This window comes from Mobula birostris, chromosome 8 (assembly GCF_030028105.1).
Source record: "Mobula birostris isolate sMobBir1 chromosome 8, sMobBir1.hap1, whole genome shotgun sequence".
In the NCBI taxonomy this organism is placed as follows: Eukaryota; Metazoa; Chordata; class Chondrichthyes; order Myliobatiformes; family Myliobatidae; genus Mobula; species Mobula birostris.
This window is the reverse complement of record NC_092377.1, coordinates 2259746-2282545: the sequence shown is the minus strand read 5'-3', so window position 1 is coordinate 2282545 and position 22800 is coordinate 2259746. Positions and strand designations below refer to the sequence as shown.

General features: G+C 45.1%; 1 protein-coding gene across 1 annotated transcript in view; it reads right to left on the bottom strand.

The window, feature by feature from the left end:
* The window catches only part of LOC140201977 (adenylate cyclase type 8-like), a 147087-nt gene that overhangs the window by 2800 nt on the left and 121487 nt on the right, over positions 1–22800 (bottom strand). Inside the window, exons 17-18 of the mRNA XM_072266844.1 lie at positions 22374–22466; positions 7718–7832 (exon numbers count right to left, since the gene is read on the bottom strand). Coding sequence (XP_072122945.1) covers positions 7718–7832; positions 22374–22466 — 208 coding nt within the window. The remainder of the gene's footprint in view (positions 1–7717; positions 7833–22373; positions 22467–22800) is intronic.

Sequence of the window (22800 nt, the reverse complement as noted above, 5' to 3'; positions counted from 1 at the left end):
ATCTCGATCCTAAGAGGCTTCCCCTTTATCCTCAAGCTGTGACCCCTTGTTCTGGACTTCCCCAACATCGGGAACAATCTTCCTGCATCTAGCCTGTCCAATCCCTTTAGGATTTTATACGTTTCAATAAGATCCCCCCTCAATCTCCTAAATTCCAGAGAGTATAAGCCTAATCGATCCAGTCATTCATCATATGAAAGTCCTGCCATCCCAGGAATCAATCTGGTGAACCTTCTTTGTACTCCCTCTATGGCAAGAATGTCTTTCCTCAGATTAGGGGACCAAAACTGCACATGGTCTCACCAAGGCCTTGTACAACTGCAGTAGTACCTCCCTGCTCCTGTACTCGAATCCTCTTGCTATAAATGCCAGCATACCATTCGCCTTTTTCACCGCCTGCTGTACCTGCATGCCCACTTTCAATGACTGGTGTATAATGACACCCAGGTCTCGTTGCACCTCCGCTTTTCCTAATCGGCCACCATTCAGATAATAATCTATTTTCCTGTTTTTGCCACCAAAGTGGATAACTTCACATTTATCCACATTAAATTGCATCTGCCATGAATTTGCCCACTCACCTAACCTATCCAAGTCACCCTGCATCCTCTTAGCATCCTCCTCACAGCTGACACTGCCACCCAGCTTCGTGTCATCCGCAAACTTGGAGATGCTGCATTTAATTCCCTCATCTAAGTCATTAATATATATTGTAAAAAACTGGGGTCCCAGCACTGAGCCTTGCAGTACCCCACTAGTCACTGCCTGCCATTTTGAAAAGGTCCCATTTATTCCCACTCTTTGCTCTCTGTCTGCCAACCAATTCTCTATCCACATCAATACCTTACCTCCAATACCGTGTGCTTTAAGTTTGCACACTAATCTCCTGTGTGGGACCTTGTCAAAAGCCTTTTGAAAATCCAAATATACCACATCCACTGGTTCTCCCCTATCCACTCTACTAGTTACATCCTCAAAAAATTCTATGAGATTTGTCAGACATGATTTTCCTTTCACAAATCCATGCTGACTTTGTCCGATGATTTCACCGCTTTCCAAATGTGCTGTTATCACATCTTTGATAACTGACTCCAGCAGTTTCCCCACCACCGACGTTAGGCTAGCCGGTCTATAATTCCCTGGTTTCTCTCTCCCTCCTTTTTTAAAAAGTGCGGTTACATTAGCCACCCTCCAATCCTCAGGAACTAGTCCAGAATCTAAGGAGTTTTGAAAAATTATCACTAATGCATCCACTATTTCTTAGGCTACTTCCTTAAGCACTCTGGGATGCAGACCATCTGGCCCTAGGGATTTATCTGCCTTTAATCCCTTCAATTTACCTAACATCACTTCCCTACTAACATGTATTTCGCTCAGTTCCTTCATCTCACTAGACCCTTGTGCCAACATTTTTTCCCATGAAACACACACAAAATACTGGAGGAATTCAGGCAGCATCTATGGAAATGAAGAAACAGCCACCATTTCGGCCAAGACCTTTCATCAAGAGTAGAAAGTGAGGGGGAAGATGCTCCTTGGCATTCATTCCATTGTCATATCTTTTCCCTTCCTTTCCATTGCTGATGAAGGGTTTTGGTCTGAAATGCTAACTATTTATTACTTTCTATAGATGCTGCCTGAGCTGCTGAGTTCCTCCAGCTTTTTCTGTGTGTTGCTTTGGATTTCCATCACTAAGAACATATGTATCTATACACAGAAAGCTGGTCCCTGGATACTTGGAGGCACATGATAAATTAGGCCAAAGTTTGCATGGTTTCCTTAAAATAAAATCTCCCTGGAAAATCTGTTGGAATTGTTTATAGAAACAACAAGCAAAGGAAAATTGGTGAATGTTGTGTACTTAGATTTTCAGACGGCCTTTCAGAAGGTGCTGCACATGAGGCTGCTTAACAAGGTAAGAACCCATGGTATTATAGGAAAGATACTAGCATGGATAGAGCATTGGTTGATTGGCAGAAGGCAAAGAGGGGGAATTAAGACCATAAAACCATAAGATATAGGAGCAGATTTCAGCCATTCAGCCCATCAAGTTTGCTCCGCCATTCCATCATTGCTGATCTCAGATCCCACTCAACCCCATACATCTGCCTTCTCACAATATCCTTTGATGTCCTGTCTGATCAGAAAATGATCAACTTTCACTTTAAATATACCCACGCACTTGGCCCACCGCAGTCTGTGGCAGAGCATTCGACGGATTTATTATTCTCTGGCTAAACAAAAAATCCTCCTTACCTCTGTTCTAAACGGTCACCCCTCATGTTTGAGGCTGTGCCCTCCAGTTCTGGACACCCTCACCATCAGAAACATCCTCTCCACATCCACCCTATCTAGTCCTTTCAACACTCGGTAGGTTTCAGTGAGATCCCCGTGCATTCTTCTAAATTCCAGTGAGTACAGGCCCAAAGCTGCCAAATGCTTCTCTTAATTTCCCCTTAATTTCCAGAATCATCCTTATGAACCTCCTCAGGACTTTCTCCAATGACAACTCATCCTTTCTGAGATATCCGGTCCAAAACTGTTGACAATACTCCAAGTGCAGCCTGACTAGTGTTTTATAAAGCCTCAGCATTATCTCCTTGTTTTTATATTCCAGTCCCCTTGAAATAAATGCCAACATTGCATTTGCTTTCTTTACCACAGCTAACCTGTAAATTAATTTCCTGGAAGTCTTGCACGAGGACTCCTAAGACCCTCTGCACCTCTGATGTTTGAAACTTCTCCCCATTTAGATAATAGTCTGCACTATAGTTCCTTTTACCAAACTGCATTATCATACATTTCCCAACATTATATTCCATCTGCCACTTTGCCCTGTCATTTTAGCCATTTCAGCCCTGGGGAAAAAGCGTCTGACTATCCACACAATCAATGCCTCTCATCGTCTCATACACCTCTATCAGGTCATCTCTCATCCTTCATCACTCCAAGGAAAAAAGGCCGAGTTCACTCAACTTATTCTCATAAAGCATGCTCCCCAATCCAGGCAACATCCTTGTAAATCTCCTCTGCACCCTTTCTATGGTTTCCACATCCTTCCTGTAGTGAGGTGACCAGAACTGAGCACAGTATTCCAAGTGGGGTCTGACCAAGGTCCTGTATAGCTGCAACATTACCTCTCGGCTCTTAAACTCAATCCCACAGTTGATGAAGGCCAATGCACCGTATGCCTTCTTAACCACAGAGTCAACCTGTGCAGCAGCTTTGAGTGTCTTACAGACTCAGATCCCAAGATCCCTCTGATCCTCCACACTGCCAAGAGTCTTACCATTAGTCTTACCAGATAGTGGAATCAAAGGTTATGGGAATAAGGCAGGAACTGGATACTGATTGTGGATGATCAGCCATGATCACAGTGAATGGCGGTGCTGGCTCGAAGGGATACTATAATACTTAATACTATATTCTGCCATTATACTTGACCTACCAAAATGAACCACCTCACACTTATCTGGGTTGAACTCCATCTGCCACTTCACAGCCCAGTTTTGCATCCTATCAATATCCCGCTGTAACCTCTGACAGCCCTCCACACTATCCACAACACCTCCAACCTTTGTGTCATCAGCAAATTTACTAACCCATCCCTCCACTTCCTCATCAAGGTCATGTATAAAAATCACGAAGAGAAGGGGGCCCAGAACAGATCCCTAAGGCACACCACTGGTCACCGACCTCCATGCAGAATATGACCCGTCTACAATCACTCTTTGCCTTCTGTGAGCAAGCCAGTTCTGGATCCACAAAGCAATGTCTCCTTGGATCCCATGCCTCCTTACTTTCTCAATAAGCCTTGCATGGGGTACCTTGTCAAATGCCTTGCTGAAATCCATATACACTGCATCTACTGCTCTACCCTCATCAATGTGTTTAGTCACATCTTCAAAAAGTTCAATCAGGCTCGTAAGGCACAACCTGCCTTTGACGAAGCCATGTTGACTATTCCTAATCATATTATGCCTCTCTATACGTTCATAAATTCTGCCTCTCAGGATCTTCTCCATCAACTTACCAACCACTGAAGTAATACTCACTGGTCTATGATTTCCTGGGCTATGTCTACTCCCTTTCTTGAATAAAGGAACAACATCCGCAACCCTCCAATCCTCCAGAACCTCTCCCGTCCCCATTAATGATGCAAAGATCATCGTCAAAGGCTCAGCAATCTCCTCCCTCACCTCCCACAGTAGCCTGGGGTACATCTCCTCTGGTCCCAGTGAATTATCCAACTTGATGCTTTCCAAAACCTCCAGCACATCGTCTTTCTTAATATCTATATGCTCAAGCTTTTCAGTCCACTGTAAGTCATCCCTACAATCGCCGAGATCCTTTTCCATAGTGAATACTGAAGCAAAAGTAATCATTAAGTACCTCTGCTATCTCCTCTGGTTCCATACACACTTTACCACTGTCACACTTGATAGGTCCTATTCTTTCAAATCTTATCCTCTTGCTCTTCACATACTTGTCGAATGCCTTGGGGTTTTCCTTAATCCTGTCTGCCAAGGCCTTCTCATGGCCCCTTCTGGCTCTCCTAATTTCTTTCTTAAGCTCCTTCCTGCTAGCCTTATAATCTTCTAGATCTCTATCATTACCTAGTTTTTTGAACCTTTTGTAAGCTTTTTCTTCTTGACTAGATTTACAACAGCCTTTGTACACCACGGTTCCTGTACCATACCATCCTTTCCCTGTCTCATTGGAACGTACCAATGCAGAACGCCACGCAAATATCCCCTGAACATTTGCCACATTTCTGCTGTACATTTCCTTGAGAACATCTGTTCCCAGTTTATGCTTCCAAGTTCCTGCCAGATCGCCTCATATTCCCCCTTACTTCAATTAAACGCTTTCCTAATTTGTCTGTTCCTATCCCTCTCCAATGCTACGGAAAAGGAGATAGAATTGTGATCACTATTTCCAAAATGCTCTCCCACTGAGAGACCTGACACCTGACCAGGTTCATTTCCCAAGACCAGATCAAGTACAGCCTCTTCTCCTGTAGGTTTATCTATATATTGTGTCAAGAAACCTTCCTGAACACACCTAACAAATTCCACCCCATCTAAACCCCTTGCTCTATGGAGATGCCAATCAATGTTTGGGAAATCAAAATCTCCCACCACGATAACCCTGTTATTATTACACCTTTCCAGAATCGGTCTCCCTATCTACTCCTCGATGTCCCTGTTACTGTTGGGTGTCCATAAAAAACAGCGAGTAGAGTTATTGACCCCTTCCTGTTCCTAACTTCCACCCACAGAGACTCCGAAGGCAATCCCTCCATGACTTCCTCCTATTCTGTAGCCTTGACACTATCTCTGAACAACAGTACCACGCCCCCACCTTTTTTGCCTCCCTCCCTGTCCTTTCTGAAACATCTAAAGCCTGGCACTCGAAGTAACCATCCCTGGGGTTCTCTGCCATCCAAGTCTCTGTAACGGCCACAACATCATAGCTCCAAGTACTGATCCATGCTCTAAGCTCATCTGTTTTGTTCATAATACTCCTTGCATTAAAATAGACACATCTCAAACTATCAGTCTGAGTGCTTCCTTTCTCTATCACCGGCCTATCTTCCCTCTCGCACTGTCTCTAAGCTTTCTCTATTTGTGAGCCAACCACCTCTTCCTCCGTCTCTTCAGTTCAGTTCCCACCCTGTATGTCAAGTTTAAACTCTCCCCAAAAGCTGTAGCAAACCAGGATATTGGTCCCCCTGGGATTTAAGTGCATCCCGTCCTTTTTGTACAGGTCACACCTGCCCAAAAAGAGGTCCCAATGATCCAGAAATCTGAATCCCTGCCCCCTGCTCCAATCCCTCAGCCACACATTTATCCTCCACCTCACTCTATTCCTATGTTCACTGTCATGTGGCGTAGGCAGTAATCCAGAGATTACTACCTTTGAGGTCCTGCTTCTCAACTTCCTTCCTAACTCCCTGTAGTTTGTTTTCAGGACTTCCTCCCTTTTTCTACCTATGTCGTTGGTACAAATATGTACCACGATCTCTGGCTGTTCTGCTTCCCACTTCAGGATAGCATGGACGCGATCAGAAACATTCCGGACCCTGGCACCTGGGAGGCAAACTACCATCCGTGCTTCTTTCCTGTGTCCACAGAATCGCCTGTCTGACCCCCTAACTGTAGAGTCCCCTATCACTGCTGCCATCCTCTTCCTTTCCCTACCCTCCTGAGCCACGGGGCCAGACTCTGTGCCAGAGGCGCGACCACTGTTGCTTCTCCCAGGTAGGCCGTCTCCCCCAACGGTACTCAAACAGGAGTACCTATTGTTAAGGGGGACAGCCACAGGGGTACTCTCTAGTATCTGACTCTTGCCTTTCCCTCTCCTGACTGTTATCCAGTTATCTGTCTCCCCAGGCCCCGGAGTGACTGTCTGCCTATAGCTCCTCTCTATCACCTCCTCACTCTCCCTGACCAGACAAAGGTCATCGAGCTGCATCTCCAGTTCCCTAATCCGGTCCCTAAGGTGCTGCAGCTCAATGCACCTGGCGCAGATGTGGCCGTCTGGGAGGCTGGGAGACTCCAGGACTTCTCACACCAGCCTCACACACATATTTCCTGTTGACATTCTACCTCACCTCGGCCCGTTATTGCCTAAGCCCCGTTGAACCAAAGCCTTCCTACTCTGACACCCTCTCTTTAAAGTTGTCTCCTTTCAACTCTCCTCGCTGTTCTAACTGGCTGACGTCCACAAGCTTGCGCAGTCTTGTCTCGATTTACTAATGCTTTACTAAAGTCCATGCAGACAACATTCACCGCTCTGCCCTCATCACCCTGTCAAAAAAAACTCAATCATGACCTTCCCCACACAAAGCCATACTGGCTGTCCCTAAACAGATTGTGGGATTCCAAATGCTGACATATCCTATCCCCAAGAATTTTCTCCAGCAAGAAGCCAGAATAAAAAAGTGGAGAGCGAGGAAGGAGTACAAATTGGCAGGTGATTGATGAGACCAGGTGAGGGGGAAGGTGGATGGGTGGGAGAGAAGGAATGAAGTGAAAACTGGGAGGGTATAAGCAGAAGGTAAAGAAGAAGAGGGAAGACCATGAGAGCAAGAGAAGCAGAGGGAGATGATATCCAGGTGAGGAGAAGAGGAGAGCCAGAATGGGGAATGGAAAAGAAAAGGGAGGGAGGGAGGGAGGGAGAAATTACTGAAACTTAGAGAAATCAATATTCATGCTGTCAGGTTGGAGGCTGCCCAGACAGAATATGAGGTATTGTTCCTCCTACTTGAGAGTGGCTTCAGCGCAGCAGTGGAGAAGGCCGTGGACTGACACGTCAAATGGGAATGGAGAGTAGAATTAAACTGGGTGGCCACTGGCATAACCTGTGGAGGGTGGAGCAAAGGTTCTGAACAAAGCAGTTCCTCAATCTATATTGGGTCTCACCAACGTAGAGGAGGCCATATCGAATAAATAAATACCCCAACAGATTCACAATAAAGTGTTGCCTCGGCTGGGGATCTGAAAGGAGGTGAAGGGGCAGATGGAGCCATGTATCACGTGCAAGGTTAACTGCCAGGATGGAGATCAGTGGGGAGGGATGGGAAGATAGGGTTGCCACCTACAGCGAGCCCAGTGGAAAGCTGGGGGGGGGGCACGGGAGAGTATGTTCCAGAGTTGTGTTGCATGTGCAGTCCCCATTCCCTGTTGCTGTGAAAATGCACGCAGAGACTCACCAACACGGAGCGTGAAGTTGATGGAAGAGTGCTTTTGAATCTCAAGCATGATGTTCTCAAGAGCCAGAGAGAAGTCCGCCAGGGTGCAGAGATGGTGCCAGGCATCAGCAGTCCCCTGGAACAGAGAGCCGTCTCGGTCACTGGGTTCATTACTGTCACTGTCTCCCCTGGAACAGAGTGTGGTCACGGTCACTGGGTTCATTACTGTCACTGTCTCCCTGGAACAGAGTGTAGTCTTGGTCACTGGGTTCATTACTGTCACTGTCTCCCTGGAACAGAGTGTGGTCTCGGTCACTGGGTTCATTACTGTCACTGTCTCCCCGGAACAGAGAGCCCTCTCGGTCACTGGGTTCATTACTGTCACTGTCTCCCCTGGAACAGAGTGTGGTCACAGTCACTGGGTTCATTACTGTCACTGTCTCCCTGGAACAGAGTGTGGTCTCGGTCACTGGGTTCATTACTGTCACTGTCTCCCCTGGAACAGAGAGCCGTCTCGGTCACTGGGTTCATTACTGTCACTGTCTCCCCTGGAACAGAGTGTGGTCACGGTCACTGGGTTCATTACTGTCACTGTCTCCCTGGAACAGAGTGTAGTCTTGGTCACTGGGTTCATTACTGTCACTGTCTCCCTGGAACAGAGTGTGGTCTCGGTCACTGGGTTCATTACTGTCACTGTCTCCCCGGAACAGAGAGCCCTCTCGGTCACTGGGTTCATTACTGTCACTGTCTCCCCTGGAACAGAGTGTGGTCACAGTCACTGGGTTCATTACTGTCACTGTCTCCCCTGGAACAGAGAGCCGTCTCGGTCACTGGGTTCATTACTGTCACTGTCTCCCCTGGAACAGAGTGTGGTCACGGTCACTGGGTTCATTACTGTCACTGTCTCCCTGGAACAGAGTGTGGTCTCGGTCACTGGGTTCATTACTGTCACTGTCTCCCTGGAACAGAGTGTGGTCTCTTAGCCCCTGACCTCTCGTTGTAGTCCCAACCAGTTACAGTGGGAAACGCCTGCTTGCATGTACCCTATCTATACTCTTTATAATTCTGTACACCTCTATCAAATATCCACTCAGTCTTCTGCATTCCAAGTTATCAAGTCCTAACCTATACAATCTTTCCTTATCACTCAAGTCCTCCAATTCCAGCAACATCCTTGTAAGTTTTCTCTGTATTGTTTCAACCTTATTTACATCTTTCCTGTAGGTAGGTGATCTAAACTCCACACAATACCTCAAACTAGGCCTCACCAATGCTTATACAACTTCAACACAGCATCCTGCCTCATGGACTCAATACCTTGATTTATGGCCAATATGCAAGAAGTTTTTTTTTATGAGTTTATCTACCTGTGACACCACTTTCACTTAGGTATGGACCTGTATTCCCACATCTCATTGTTCTGCAGCATTCCTCAGTGTCCTACTGTTCACTGTGTAAGACTGACCCTGGCTGGTTGTACCAAAGTGCAACTTGTCTGCACTAAATTCCATCTGCTATTTTTTTAGCCCATTTCTCCAGTTGGTCTAAATCCCACAGCAAACTCTGATAGTCTTCTTTGCTGTCCATTATACCTCCAACTTGGTGTCACCTGTAAATTTGGTGATCCAGTTAACCACATTATCATCCAGATCATTGATATAGATGACAAACAACCAAACACTGACCCCTGTGACACTCCACTAGTCACAGGCCTCCAGTCAGACAGGCAACCCTCTATTACCACTCTCTGGTTTCTCCCACAAAGCCAATGTCTAATCCAATTTGCCACCTTATCTTGAATGCTGAGTGACCAGCCTCCTGTGCGGGACCTTGTCAAATGCCTTGCTAAAGTTCATGTAGACAACAACTACTGCCTTGTCTTCAACAACTTTCCTGGTAACTTCCTGGTAGCATGACCTACAATGCACAAAGCCACACTGACTGTCCCTAATCAATCAATGTATATTCAAATACTCATATGCAGTTCGTTGGAATACCTTCCAATAACTTTCCCACTGCTGATGTCACACTCATCTGTCCATATTTTCCTGGTTTATTTTAACGGCCTTTTGTAAACAGCAGAATAACATTAGCAATCTCCAGTCTGCCTACCTCACTTGTCACTAAGGATGATTTACATACTGTATCTCTGACATAAGATATAAGCTATAAGAGCAGAATTAGGCCATTTGGCCCATTTATTCTGCTCTGACATTTCATCGTGGCTAATCCAATTTTCCTCTCAGCCACAAACTCCTACCTTCTCCCCAGATCCCTTCATGCTCTGAACAATCATGAATCTAGCAACCTTTGCCTTAAATATACATTAAGACTTGGCCTCCAAGACTGCCTATGGCAAAGAATTCCACAGATTCAGCAGTCTCTGGCTAAATAAATTTCTCCTCATCTCCACTCTAAAAGATCACCCCTCTATTCTGAGACAGTGTCCTCTGGTCTTATAAAATCCCCCATCAGAGGAAACGTCCCCTCCACATCCACTCTAACAAGGCCTTGAACCATTCAATAGATTTCAATGAGGTCACCCATCATTCTTTTGAATTCTTGTGACTACAGGACCAGAGCCATCAAACACTCTTCATGTGACAAGCCATTCAATCCTGGAATCATTTTCGTGAAGCTCCTTTAAAGCTTCTCCGCTTTCAGAACATCCTTTCTAAGAAATGTTATGATGAGGTTGTTGGAATGTTATGATGAGGTTGTATAAGGCATTGGTGAGGCCGAATCTGGAGTATTGTGTTCAGTTTTGGTCACCAAATTACATGAAGGATATAAATAAGGTTGAAAGAGTGCAGAGAAGGTTTACAAGGATGTTGCCGGGACTTGAGAAACTCAGTTACAGAGAAAGGTTGAATAGGTTAGGACTTTATTCCCTGGAGCGTAGAAGAATGAGGGGAGATTTGAGAGAGGTATATAAAATTATGATGGGTATAGATAGAGTGAATGCAAGCAGGCTTTTTCCACTGAGGCAAGGGGAGAAAAAAACCAGAGGACATGGGTTAAGGGTGAGGGGGGAAAAGTTTAAAGGGAACATTAGGGGGGCTTCTTCACACAGAGAGTGGTGGGAGTATGGAATGAGCTGCCAGACGAGGTGGTAAATGCAGGTTCTTTTTTAACATTTAAGAATAAATTGGACAGATACATGGATGGGAGGTGTATGGAGGGATATGGTCCGTGTGCAGGTCAGTGGGACTAGGCAGAAAATGGTTCGGCACAGCCAAGAAGGGCCAAAAGGCCTGTTTCTGTGCTGTAGTTTCTATGGTTTCTATGGTGAAAGGGGCCTGAACCTGCTCACAATACTCCAAGTGAGGCCTCACCAGTGCTTCATAAAGTCTCAGCATTACATCCTTGCTTTTATATTCCAGTCCTCTTGAAATGAATGCTAACATTGCATTTGCCTTCCTCAGCACCGACTCAACCTGCAAATTAACCTTTAGGGAATCCTGCACAAGGACTCCCTAGTCCCTTTGTGCCTCAGATTTTTTTACTTTCTCTCCATTGAGAAAATAGTCAACTCTTTCATTTCTTCTACCAAAGTGCATGACCATATTCCATCTGCCATTTCTTTGTTCATTTTCTGAATCTGCCTAAATCCTTCTGTAGCATCTCTGCTTCCTTGCAATTACCTCTCCCTCCACCTATCTGCATATTGTCTGCCTACTTTGCAACAAAGCTGTCAGTTCCATCATCCAAATCATTGACAGTTAACATGAAAAGAATCGGTCTCAATTCAGACCCCCGTGGAACATCACTAGTCACTGGCAGCCAACCAGGAAAGGCTCCCTCTATTCCCACTCTTTGCCTTCTGCCACTCAGTCACTGCTTTATTCATGCCAGAATCTTTCCTGTAATGCCGCGGACGTGTTGCTTACTTAGCAGCCTCATATGTGGCACCTTGTCAAAGACCTTCTGAAAATCCAAGTACACAACTTCTACTGATTCTCCACTGTCTATCCTGCTTGCTATTTCTTCAAAGAATTCCAACAGGTTTGTCAGGTATCTTCCCTTGATGAAACCATGCTGACTACAGCCTATTTTACCAAGTACGCTGAGACCTCATCCTTAATAATTGACTCCAACATCCTCCCATTCACTGAGGTCAGACTAACTGGCCTATAGTTTTCTTTCTTCCGCCTCTCTCCCTTCTTGAAGTGGAGTGACATTTGCAATTTTCCAGTCTTCCAGAAGCATTCCAGAATCTAATAATTCTTGAAAGATCATTACTAGTGCCTCCACAATCTCTTGAGCCACCTCTTTCAGAACCTTTGGGTATACACAATCTTGCCCAGGTGACATATCTACCTTCAGACCTTTCAGTTTTCCAAGAACTTTCTCTAGTCACCTCTTTCACGGTGGTGTCTGAAAAGAGGATGCTGTCTAAGTTGCATGCCATCTTGGACAATGTCTCCCATCCACTACATAATGTACTGGGTGGGCACAGGAGTACATTCAGCCAGAGACTCGTTCTGCCGAGATGCAGCACTGAGCGTCATAGGAAGTCATTCCTGCCTGTGGCCATCAAACTTTACAACTCCTCCCTTGGAGGGTCAGACACCCTGAGCCAATAGGCTGGTCCTAGATTTATTTCATAATTTACTGGCATAATTGGTTCTATTACTACTTATTATTTATGGTGCAACTGTAACGAAAACCAATTTCCCCCGGGATCAATAAAGTATGACTATGGTTATGGTAATGTCACACACTTCATGAGCTCTGACACGTGAAACTTCGACCATACTACTGGTGTCTTCCACAGTGAAGACTGATGCAAAATAGTTATTCATTTCATCCGCCATTTCCTTAGTCTCTGTTACTATCTCTCCAGCATAGTTTTCCAGCTGTCCGATATCCACTTTCACGTCTCTTTTACACTTCATGTATCTGAAGAAACTTTTGGTATCCTCTTTAATATTATTGGCTAGCTTACTTTTGCATTGCATCTTTACCTTCTTAATTACCTTTTAGTTGCCTTCTGGTGGTTTTTTAAAGCTTCCCAATCCTCTAACCACACACTAATCTTTGCTATATTATAAGCCATCTCTTAGGCTTTTATGTTGGCTTTGACTTCTCTTGTTAGCCATGGTTGTGTCATCTTGTCTTCTTCTTCTTCTTTGGGATGTACAGTATACATCCTGTGCCTACCAACTTGGCCACCACTGCTGACATACAAACTGGAGAGTGTAGTGGTTAAGTGTTGAAACACTCTCTGAAGGTTGGGCACCACCTGACAACATCTGCTCCTGGCCAGAGACTACGGTTACCTCATCAGGTAACTATAGAGAGCACCCTGGTGTAAGATGCAAGCAACATATGGTTTGCCAGTGACTTTCAGGAAAGACTGGATGGCAATCGAGAGTTCGGTGACGTGGGAAAGACAGTTGGCCTCCAGGAAAGATTGGCACGGGCACACAAGGCTAGAAGCTTGTGTGCTGCACTCACAAGAGGGCACCATACAAGCTACTGACAAACTAAGTACGCAATACTCCCAGAGTCTCTGGATCTGGGGAGGGGAGGTTGAGAGACTCAATAGGATGGACATTACGGCAATGGCCAGGACTGGAAATATGATATTGACAAGGCTCAAGCAAACAACACTGTCCAGGGAGACATTCATTGTAACAGGCCATTGTGACAAAATCTGCAAAAACATCAAAGGCCTGAAGATACATCAAGGTACAACTGTGAAACGAAGACAACTCAAATGCAACGCACCACTCAGCATCTGGTGAGACGATAGAGAACTCCAGCCAGGAAGCACCCCACAGAGCTGAAGAGCTTTCCTCAGCTGAGTCACCCCACTGCCCACCAAACAAGAGACCAAATGAGTGACGGCCTAATCCATTCATCAAGGAAAGACAGGATCAGATGGCCTGGATCATCAGACAATGTATCTTGGAAGCAGTTCGATGACAACCTGGTTGCAACTTGGAAGCTACACTGGCAGGACCTGTCTATAGGAAAATCGACTCCCTCACAGACATTGTGTTCAACTTTGCTAAAGAGCGATTTAGCCCAATGGAGTAGAAAGGGGATCTTAAACCATCACAGCAACTAAACAGGAGGGAAACGGAGATTTGCCACCTGAGATGTGAGATAAAGACCCTGAGCAAACAATTCACAAACAGTTCATCTGATGAAAATGAAGTAACAAAGATCGAACCAGCAAACTGCAAGAACTGTGTAAGCTCAGGAAGGTGGAGCAGCTGCAGAAATGATGAAGGGAGGAAGGGAGAAGGAGAGCCATTCAGGTTTACCAGGGCTCTTCTCAATCAGAAAAGATCTGGCACCCTAACCAGCTCAAAGCAGGAGGTGGAAGAATTTCTCTGGGAATCACAGAGTGATCCTTGCAGGAATCAGGGTCGCAAATTCAATCCAAAAGTCCTCCAACCAAGAATGGCAGCAACTGAGCTGAACGTGGCAGCCCCTACGTGGCAGGAGTCATCTGCCGCCCCAGGACCAAGTGGTATACCCAAAACACCTCTGGAGGTTGTGGAAGATAATGAGGAAGATTTGAACCAAAAGCTGGAAAATAGCTGAAGGATGCTGTGTTCCCAAGGAAGAAGATTCCTCCACAATCACCCAGTTTCGGACAATCTCCCCCTTAGTGTGGAGTGCAAGATATTCTCCTTGGTGCTTGGAAGAAGGCTGACTGCTTACTTAATGGAGAAACACTATATCAACACATACATCCAGAAAGGTGGCGTCCAGGTTGGCTGAGGATCTCGCCAATAACATGAGACATGGTCACCAGCTACCGAGGAGGTTTCAAGCTACACTTCACTTCAGCCCACTTTACAACCAGGTGGCAAGACCTCCAAAAAGTGATTCAAACCAGTTCCCCCATCTTGTTTGTCATGGGTATAACGCTGCTCATATCAGCAGCAGCAGACGTAACCCGAGGCCTCAAGTTGGAGCCTGGAATCCAACAATCTGCAATACGGGGATTCATGGATGACATCACAGTAACCACGGTAACCCATATCCAAGCAAGGTGGGTATTGGAAACCCTGGGCAACATAGCTACCTGGGCTAGGGTGATCTTCAAGGCCAAGAAGTCCAGATGCATGGTGATCAAAAAGGGCAAAGTTACTGGCAAGTTCAGACTTCAAGTACACGGACAACCCAGTAAAGTGTCTTGGAAAGTGGTTTAATGCAGCAATGACAGACAGTGCCAACATCACTGACACTGTAAAGCAGACTGAACAGTGGCTAAAGAAGATCAACAAGACTGGACTCCCTGGTAAATTTAAGACATGGCCGAACCAACATAGTCCAGCTATTTTGGGCTGAAAGTGAGGCGCCAGCCCAGCCATACACTAGGCAGTGAGCTCCCTGCAACTGAGAGATACCATCGGCAACCCATGCCTGGGGTGACAAGGTCTCGGCTCAGCACACTTCCAGCGATGGGGGAGTGCAAATGCAAGGGAAAGGCAGAACCCAGGCAGAGGTACAGACCGTGAGGATGAAAGGCGGGTATCAAAGGCAGTGAGTCACAGGCCGCCTGGATCTTCCCAAGTGCAAGATCACGTGAGCAGAGCTTTAGAGACTGGAGTCCTTTGCATTGCTCTCCTTCTGCGGTCCGTGTATGACACTCTCTTACACCATCACAACTGCACACGGGGACTGAGAGAGGACCCTATCTGCAAGCTTTGTGGTCAGTGGGGTTCACTGGCACACATACTGTCAGGATGCAAAACAGCTCTAACACAAGGACAGTATAGGTGGTGCCTCGACAAGGTCCTGCTGTCCTTTGCTGGCACACTGGAGTGGGAGAGATGTGAAGAGAGACCAGCTGGCAGAGAGGCAAACAGGGCAGTCATTTTCATCAAGGAGAGGGCCACGCCAGTCATACCAAGGAGGCCTAAATCCAGTCTGCTGCAAACTTCCAAATCATGGGAGATGAGGGTTGATGTGGAGAGGAAGCTGCATTTCCTGGAGTTGGTGCTAACTACACTTCGACCAGACATCGTACTGTGGTCCACCGAAGACAAGAAAACCATCCTGGTGGCACTCACAGTACCATAGGAGGAAGAATGCGAGCAGGCTCATGAAATGAAGGCCCTGAAGTACCAGTCCTTAGTCCAGGAGTGCAGGAGACGTGGTTATTCCCTGTGGAGATCGGCTGTCAAGGGTTCCCAGCCAGGTCCGCACGGAGCTTGCTGTCTGCACTGGGCCTTGATGAAAAGAGCAAGAACCGAGCAGCTCACAGGATGGGGAGGAAGCAGAAAGAGCCTCTCGCTGGATTTGGAGCAGGTGAGAGGAGTTGAGCTGGAAGTCAGTAACAGATGGGCAGTGACTTGGCCACCACTGCTGGCTTGCCAACTGGCTAGTGTAGTGGTTAAGTTTCAAAACACTCTATCAAGGTTGTACACCACCTGACGGCATCTTCTCCTGGCCAAAAGCTAACTCAGGTAACTGTAGAGAGAACTGTGGTGTATGATACAAGTTGGATAGCTTACTTTTGCATTCCATCTTTACCTTCTTAATGACTTTTTAGTTGCCTTCTGATGGTTCTTAAAAGCTTCCCAATCCTCTAACTTCCCACTAATTTTTGCTCTATTGTATGCCCTCTCTCTAGCTTTTATGTTGGCTTTGACTTCTCTTTTTAGCCACAGTTGTGTCATCTTTCCTTTCAAACACTTCTTCCTCTTTGGAATGTACAGTATAAATCCTGTGCCTTGCAAATTGCTTCCAGGAATTCCAGCCCACTGCTGCTCTGCCATCATCCCTGCCAGTGTTCTTTTTCAATCAATTCTGGCCATTCCTCTCTCATGCCTCTGTATTTCCCTTTACTCCACTGTAATAGCAATACATCTGATTTTAGCTTCTCCTTCTCAAATTTCAGGGTGAATTTGATCACCTTATGATCACTTTCCTCTAAGGGTACTTAGAGGAAGCCTTAAGCTCTCTAATCAATTTTGGTTATTGCACAACATCCATTCCAGAATAGCTGATCGTCTAGTGGGCTCAACCACAAGCTCTAAAAAGCCATCTTGTAAGCATTCTAGAAATTCCCCCTCCTGGAATCCAGCACCAACCTACTTGAATATTGAAGTCCCCCATGGCTATTGTAACATTGCCCTTTTGGCATGCATGTTCTATCTTCCGTTGTAATTTGTAGACCACATCCTCACTATTGTTTGGGGGTCTGAATACTACTTCCATCAGGGTCTTTTTACTCTTGCAGTTCCCTAGCTCTAGCCACAATGATTCAACACCTTCTGACCCTATCTCACCTCTTTTCAATGATTTGATTTAACTTTTTACCAACCATGCAACACCGCCCCCTCTGCCTTCCTGCCTATCCTTTTGATGTGTATCCTTGAAGATTAAGCTCCCAGCTATAATCTTCTTTCAGCCATGATTCAGTAATGTCAACAACATCATACCTGTCAGTCTGCAATCGTGCTGCAATTTCAGCTACCCTTCTCCAACTTGTCTGCCTTTTATACTGCAATTCATCCTGTTAACTGCAATTTTGCCCTATCGACAGCCTCTCCTCACTACACATTGCTTCTGTTTGTAAATCAGCGACCTCATCTTCTGCACTATTATCTGCCTTTCCTATGATACTTCTTGCATTGAAATATATGCAGCTCAGAACACCATTCGCACCATGCTCAGCCTTTTGATTTCGAACTTGTCCGAGATCTTAACTACATCTGCTAGGGCCCCTGCAATTTCTGCACTTGCCTCCCGCAGAGTCCGAGGGAACACCTTATCAGGTCCTGGGGATTTATTCATCCTAATTTACCTCAAGAGATCTAACACCTCCTCCTATGTATAAGGTCCATGAAGTTGATGCTGCTTTGCTTCACTTTTGAAATAAAGATGCAAAACATTCATTTAAGATCTCCCCCTTCTCTTTTGGCTCCACACATAGATTCTCTTTCTGATCTTTCAGGGGACCAATTTTGTCCCTTGAAATCCCTTTTCTCTTAACATAGCTGTAAAATCCCTGAGGGTTCTCCTTCACCTTATCTACTAGTGCAACCTCATGTTTTTCTTGCCCTCGTGGTTTCATTCTTCAGAGCTTGCTTGCATTTCTTATATTCCATAAGTACCTCATTTATCCTACCCATATCTGCTAGGTGCCTCCTTTTTTCCCTTAACCAGGGCTTCAATGTCTCTTCATCTTTTGGATGTATCTATCCTGCACCTTTCAAATTACCCACAGTAACTCCAGCCATTGGTGTTCTGCTAGAATCCCCTTCCAATCAACCTTTACCAGCTCCTCTCTCATGCCTCTGTAATTCCTGTTACTCCACTGTAATGCTGATACATCTGACTTTAGCTTCTTCCTCTTAAATTGCAGGATGAATTCTATCATAATATGATCACTGGTCCCTTGGGAAATCCGGTTCATTAGACAACACTCAATCCAGAACTGGCTTTCCCCTAGTGGGCTCAACTAAAAGCTACTCCGAAAAAACATCTTGTATGTATTCTACAATTTCCCTCTCATGGGATCCAGCACCGACCTGATTTTCCCAATCTATAGAAATCCCCATGACTTTTATAAAGAATTGAATTGACTTAATATTAATTACATCCTTCTAATACATGAGAAGTAAAAATCTTTACGTTATGTCTCTGTTCAAATGTGTAATGCGCAATTACAGTAATTTATAATAAATATTATGTACAACAGGACAGTCAATATAACACAGAAATACAGTTGTGTCAGTGTGAATTAATCAGTCTGATGGCCTGGTGGAAGAAGCTGACCCAGAGCCGGTTAGTCCGGGCTTTTATGCTGCGGTATTGTTTGCACTTTTGACATGCCTTTTCCATCTCCTGCTGTAATTTGTAGCCCATTTTCTAGCTACTGTTTGGGGGTCTGTACTGTATATAACTCCCATCAAGGTCCTTTTACCCTTGCAGTTTCTTAACTCAACCCACAGGATACTACATCTTCCAATCCTATCTCACCTCTTTCCAAGGATTTCATTTCAGTTTTTACCAATGGAACCACACTACCCCCTTCTCCTACTTGCCTGTCCTTTCAATACAAAGTGTATCCTTCGACGTTCAGCTCCCAACTATGATCTTCTTTCAGCCACGATTCAGCGATGTCCACAACATCAAACCCGCCAGTTTCTAACTGTACAAGGTCATCTACCTTATTCCCTATATTGCATACTTTCAAATATAAAACCTTCAGTCCTGTTTTCATTACCCTTTTCAATTTTGCCCTATGTTACTCTTCAACTCATTCACTGACAGTAATTTTGCCGTATCATCTGCCTGTCCTTTCTGACAGTCTCACGACACACTGCTTCTGCTTGTAACTCAACAGCCCTATCACTCCAGATCCCAACTCCTGCCAAATTAGTTTAAATCATCCTGAAGAGCACTTGCAAACCTTCCCTCAAGGACGTTAGTCACCGTCAGGTTTTTACAGGTCGAACCTTCCCCGGAAGAAATCCCAATGATCCAGAAATCTGAAACCCTGCCCCTGCACCACTTGTGATTGCAATAATCAATTATGACACTCTACAACATTGAGTGATAAATATAAAAGATTGTAGCCCTAAACAGAATCTTTTACATTTGGATTGACATTTATTAATGTCGAGATACCATAAGATACAGGAGCAGAATTAGTCCATTGGCCCATTGGATCCACTCCGCCATTCAATCATGGCTGATCCTCTTTCCGCTCCTCAGCCCCACCTCCCAGCCTTCGCCCCGTAATGTTTGATGCCATGAATCAAGAACCCATCAATCTCTGCCTTAAATACATCCAACGACCTGGCCTCCACACCTGCCTGTGGTAACAAATTCCACAAATTCACTACCCTCTGGCTAAAGAAATTTCTCCACGTCACTATTTTAAATGGATATCCCTCAATTCTGAGGCTGTGCCCTCTAGTCCTACACTCCCTCACCATGGAAACATCCTCTCCACGTCCACTCTGTCTAGGCCTTTCAACATCTGAAAGGTTTCAATGAGATACCCCTCATGCTACTAAATTTCATGAGTATAGACCAGAGCATTAAACATCCCACATATGATAACCCTTGGCCCTTGTTATTATTTCTTTGTCCTCATTTTCTAGCAGTCCTATATCCACTCTCATCCCTATTTTATTTTTTACATACTAGTAAAAACTTCTACTATTCATTTTGATATTGCTTGCTGGCCTGCTTTCATATTTCATCTTTTCCTTCCTGATGATCCTCTTAGTTGCTTCCTGTAGGATTTTAAAAGCTTCCCAATCCTCTAACTTTCCACTAATTTTTGCTTTATCGTCTGCCATCTCTTTTGCTTTTACATTAACTTTGACTTCCCTTGTCAGCCATCATTGTAACACTTTGTCATTTGAATATTTCTTCGTTTTGAGTATACCTAACCTACACCTTCCTTATTTCTCCCAGAAAGTTATGCCATTACTGCTCTGCTGTCATCCCTGCTAGCATATCCTTCCAATTTACTTTGGCCAACTCCTCTCTCATACCACTGTAATTTCCCTTACTTCACTGAAACACTGCTATGTCACACTTTACTTTCTCCCTATCAAATTTCAAGTTGAACTCAATCATATTCTGATCACTGCCGCCTAAGGGTTCCTTTTTTAAGCTCCCTCATCAGTCCTGGTTCATTACAGTTTTGGGCTCCCTATTTCAGAAAGGATATACTGACATTGGAGAGGATTCAGAGACAATTCATGAGAATGATTCCAGAAATGAAAATGTTACCATATGAGGAATGTCTGGCAGCTCTTGGGCTGTGTTCCCTGGAGTTCAGGAGAATAAGGGGGATCACATTGAAACATTCCAAATGTTAAAAGGCCTGAACAGATTAGATTTGGCAAAGCTATTTCCCTTGGTATGGGAGTCTAGGACAAGAGGGCATGACTTCAGGATTGAAGGACATCCATTTAGAACAGAGATGTGAAGAAATTACTTTAGTCAGAGGGTGGTAAATCTGTGCAATTTGTTGCCACGAGTGGCTGTGGAGGCCAAGCCATTGGGTACATTTAAGCCAGAGATAGATAGGTTCTTGATTAGCCAGGGCATCAAAGGGTATGGGGAGAAGGCAGGGGAGTGGGGGTGACTGGAGAAATTGGATCAACCCATGGACCAGACTCGATGGGCTGAATGGCCTACTTCTCCTATATCTTATGGTCTTATTACATAACACCCAATCCAGTATAGCTGATCCTCTAGTAAGCATAATGACAAACTGCTCTAAAACCTATATCGTAGGCATTCAACAAACTCACTCTTTTGAAATCCATTACCAACATCATTTCTATTTCCCATTGTAATGTGTGGTCCGCATCCCAGCCACTGTTGGGAGGCCTCTATATAACTGCTATCAGGGTCCTTTTACCCTGGCAGCTTTTAAACTCAGCCAACAAGGATTCAATTTGTTCCAATCTTATGTCACATCTTTCTACAGATTTGATGCCATTCTTTATCAACTGAACCATGTCACTTCCTCTGCCGACCTTCCTATCCCTCCGATACAATGTGTAACCTTGGACATTCAGATCCCAACTACAACCATCCTTCAGACATGATTCAGTGATAGCTACAACATCATACCTGATAATCTGTGATAGTGCAACAAGATCATCCACCTTATTTCTAATACTCCATGTATTGAGATTTAACACTTTGTTTACTGTACTTGTTACCCTGTTTGGTCCCTAATGCACTGATACTCACGCTGCTGGCTGATATTTTGTCCTATCATCTGTCAGCCTTCCTGACAGTCTGACTGCATGCTATCTTTGCTTTTTTAATCATCCATCCTATCCTGAATCCCTTCATTCTGGTTCCTGAACCCTGCCCCCGTACCAGCTTCTCAGCCATGCATTTATCTGCTAAATCATCCTGTTTCTACCCTCACTAGCACGTGGCACAGGTAGCAATCCAGAAATTACTACCCAGGAGGTCCTGCTTCTCAGCTTTCTACCTAGCTCTCCACATTCTTTCTTCAGGATCTCTTTGCTTTTCCTTCCTATGTCACTGGTACCAAGACATCTGGCTGCTGTCCCTCTCCTTCCAAAATGCTGTGGATGCGGTCATTCATGTCCAGAGAGTGTTCTGTTTGTTCAGTCCCTCGTCAGTACTGTTCCACTCTTCTCCCTCTTTCCCTTCTGCACCAGGGACCCATGCTCAGCCCAAGCAACCTGGTCTCCATGGCATTCCCCTGTGAGGCCATCCCCCACAACTGTATCCAAAGCGGTACACTTACTATTGAGGGGAATGGCCACAGGGGTGCTCTGCACTAACTGCCTCTTCACATTTCTATTTCTCCTGACAGTCACCCAGCTACCCATCTCCTGAATGGGAACAGCTCCTTCCAGCCCAACGAACCCATGAGGCAAATTATACCCGTATGACCAATTAACCTACTAACTCATGCATCTTTGGAATGTGAGAGGAAATCAGGCCCCCCGGAGGAAACCTATGTGGCCATGGGGAGAATGTACAGACTCCTAACAGAGAGCAAGGGGAATTGAACCCGATGCAAAGTGTTACACTGACTGTCTCTCTACCAGGCCGTCCTGTATCTATACATAAATATTCAAAATTAGAGATGGTCAGCGGATATTTCGAAGTAAGACACAGCATTGGTCACCACGTTTCTGTTGGGTGTGGTACAGTATACAAGCTGTGGGAGCTGTGGGAGTGCAGGTACCTCCATCGGTAAAGCCAGCCCTGACACCGCCATGTACGTGCTTCCAATGGTTTTGATCTTTTCAATCTCCTGATAGCGTTCTTCACTCAGGAGCTACAGTGGGGAAACACAGGTAACAGAATGACATCATATCAGCTCTGTCAGTCTGAAAGCCACAAACAAAATACATCCCATCAGACCATAAGGCGCGAGGAGAATTTGGCCACTCGGTCTATTCAATCTGCTCTGTCATTCCATCACAGCTGATTTATTATCCCTCTCAACCCCATTCTCGCGCTTTCTCCCCGTACCCTCTTGCTGCCCTTTCTAATCAAGAAGATATCAATCTCTGCTTTAAACATAGTGGATTCTGGTTAATTGGACATTGGTTAATCTGGGCAGCCACTTATTAGGGACATCTCTTAAAGAACAAAAATAAACAGAAAAC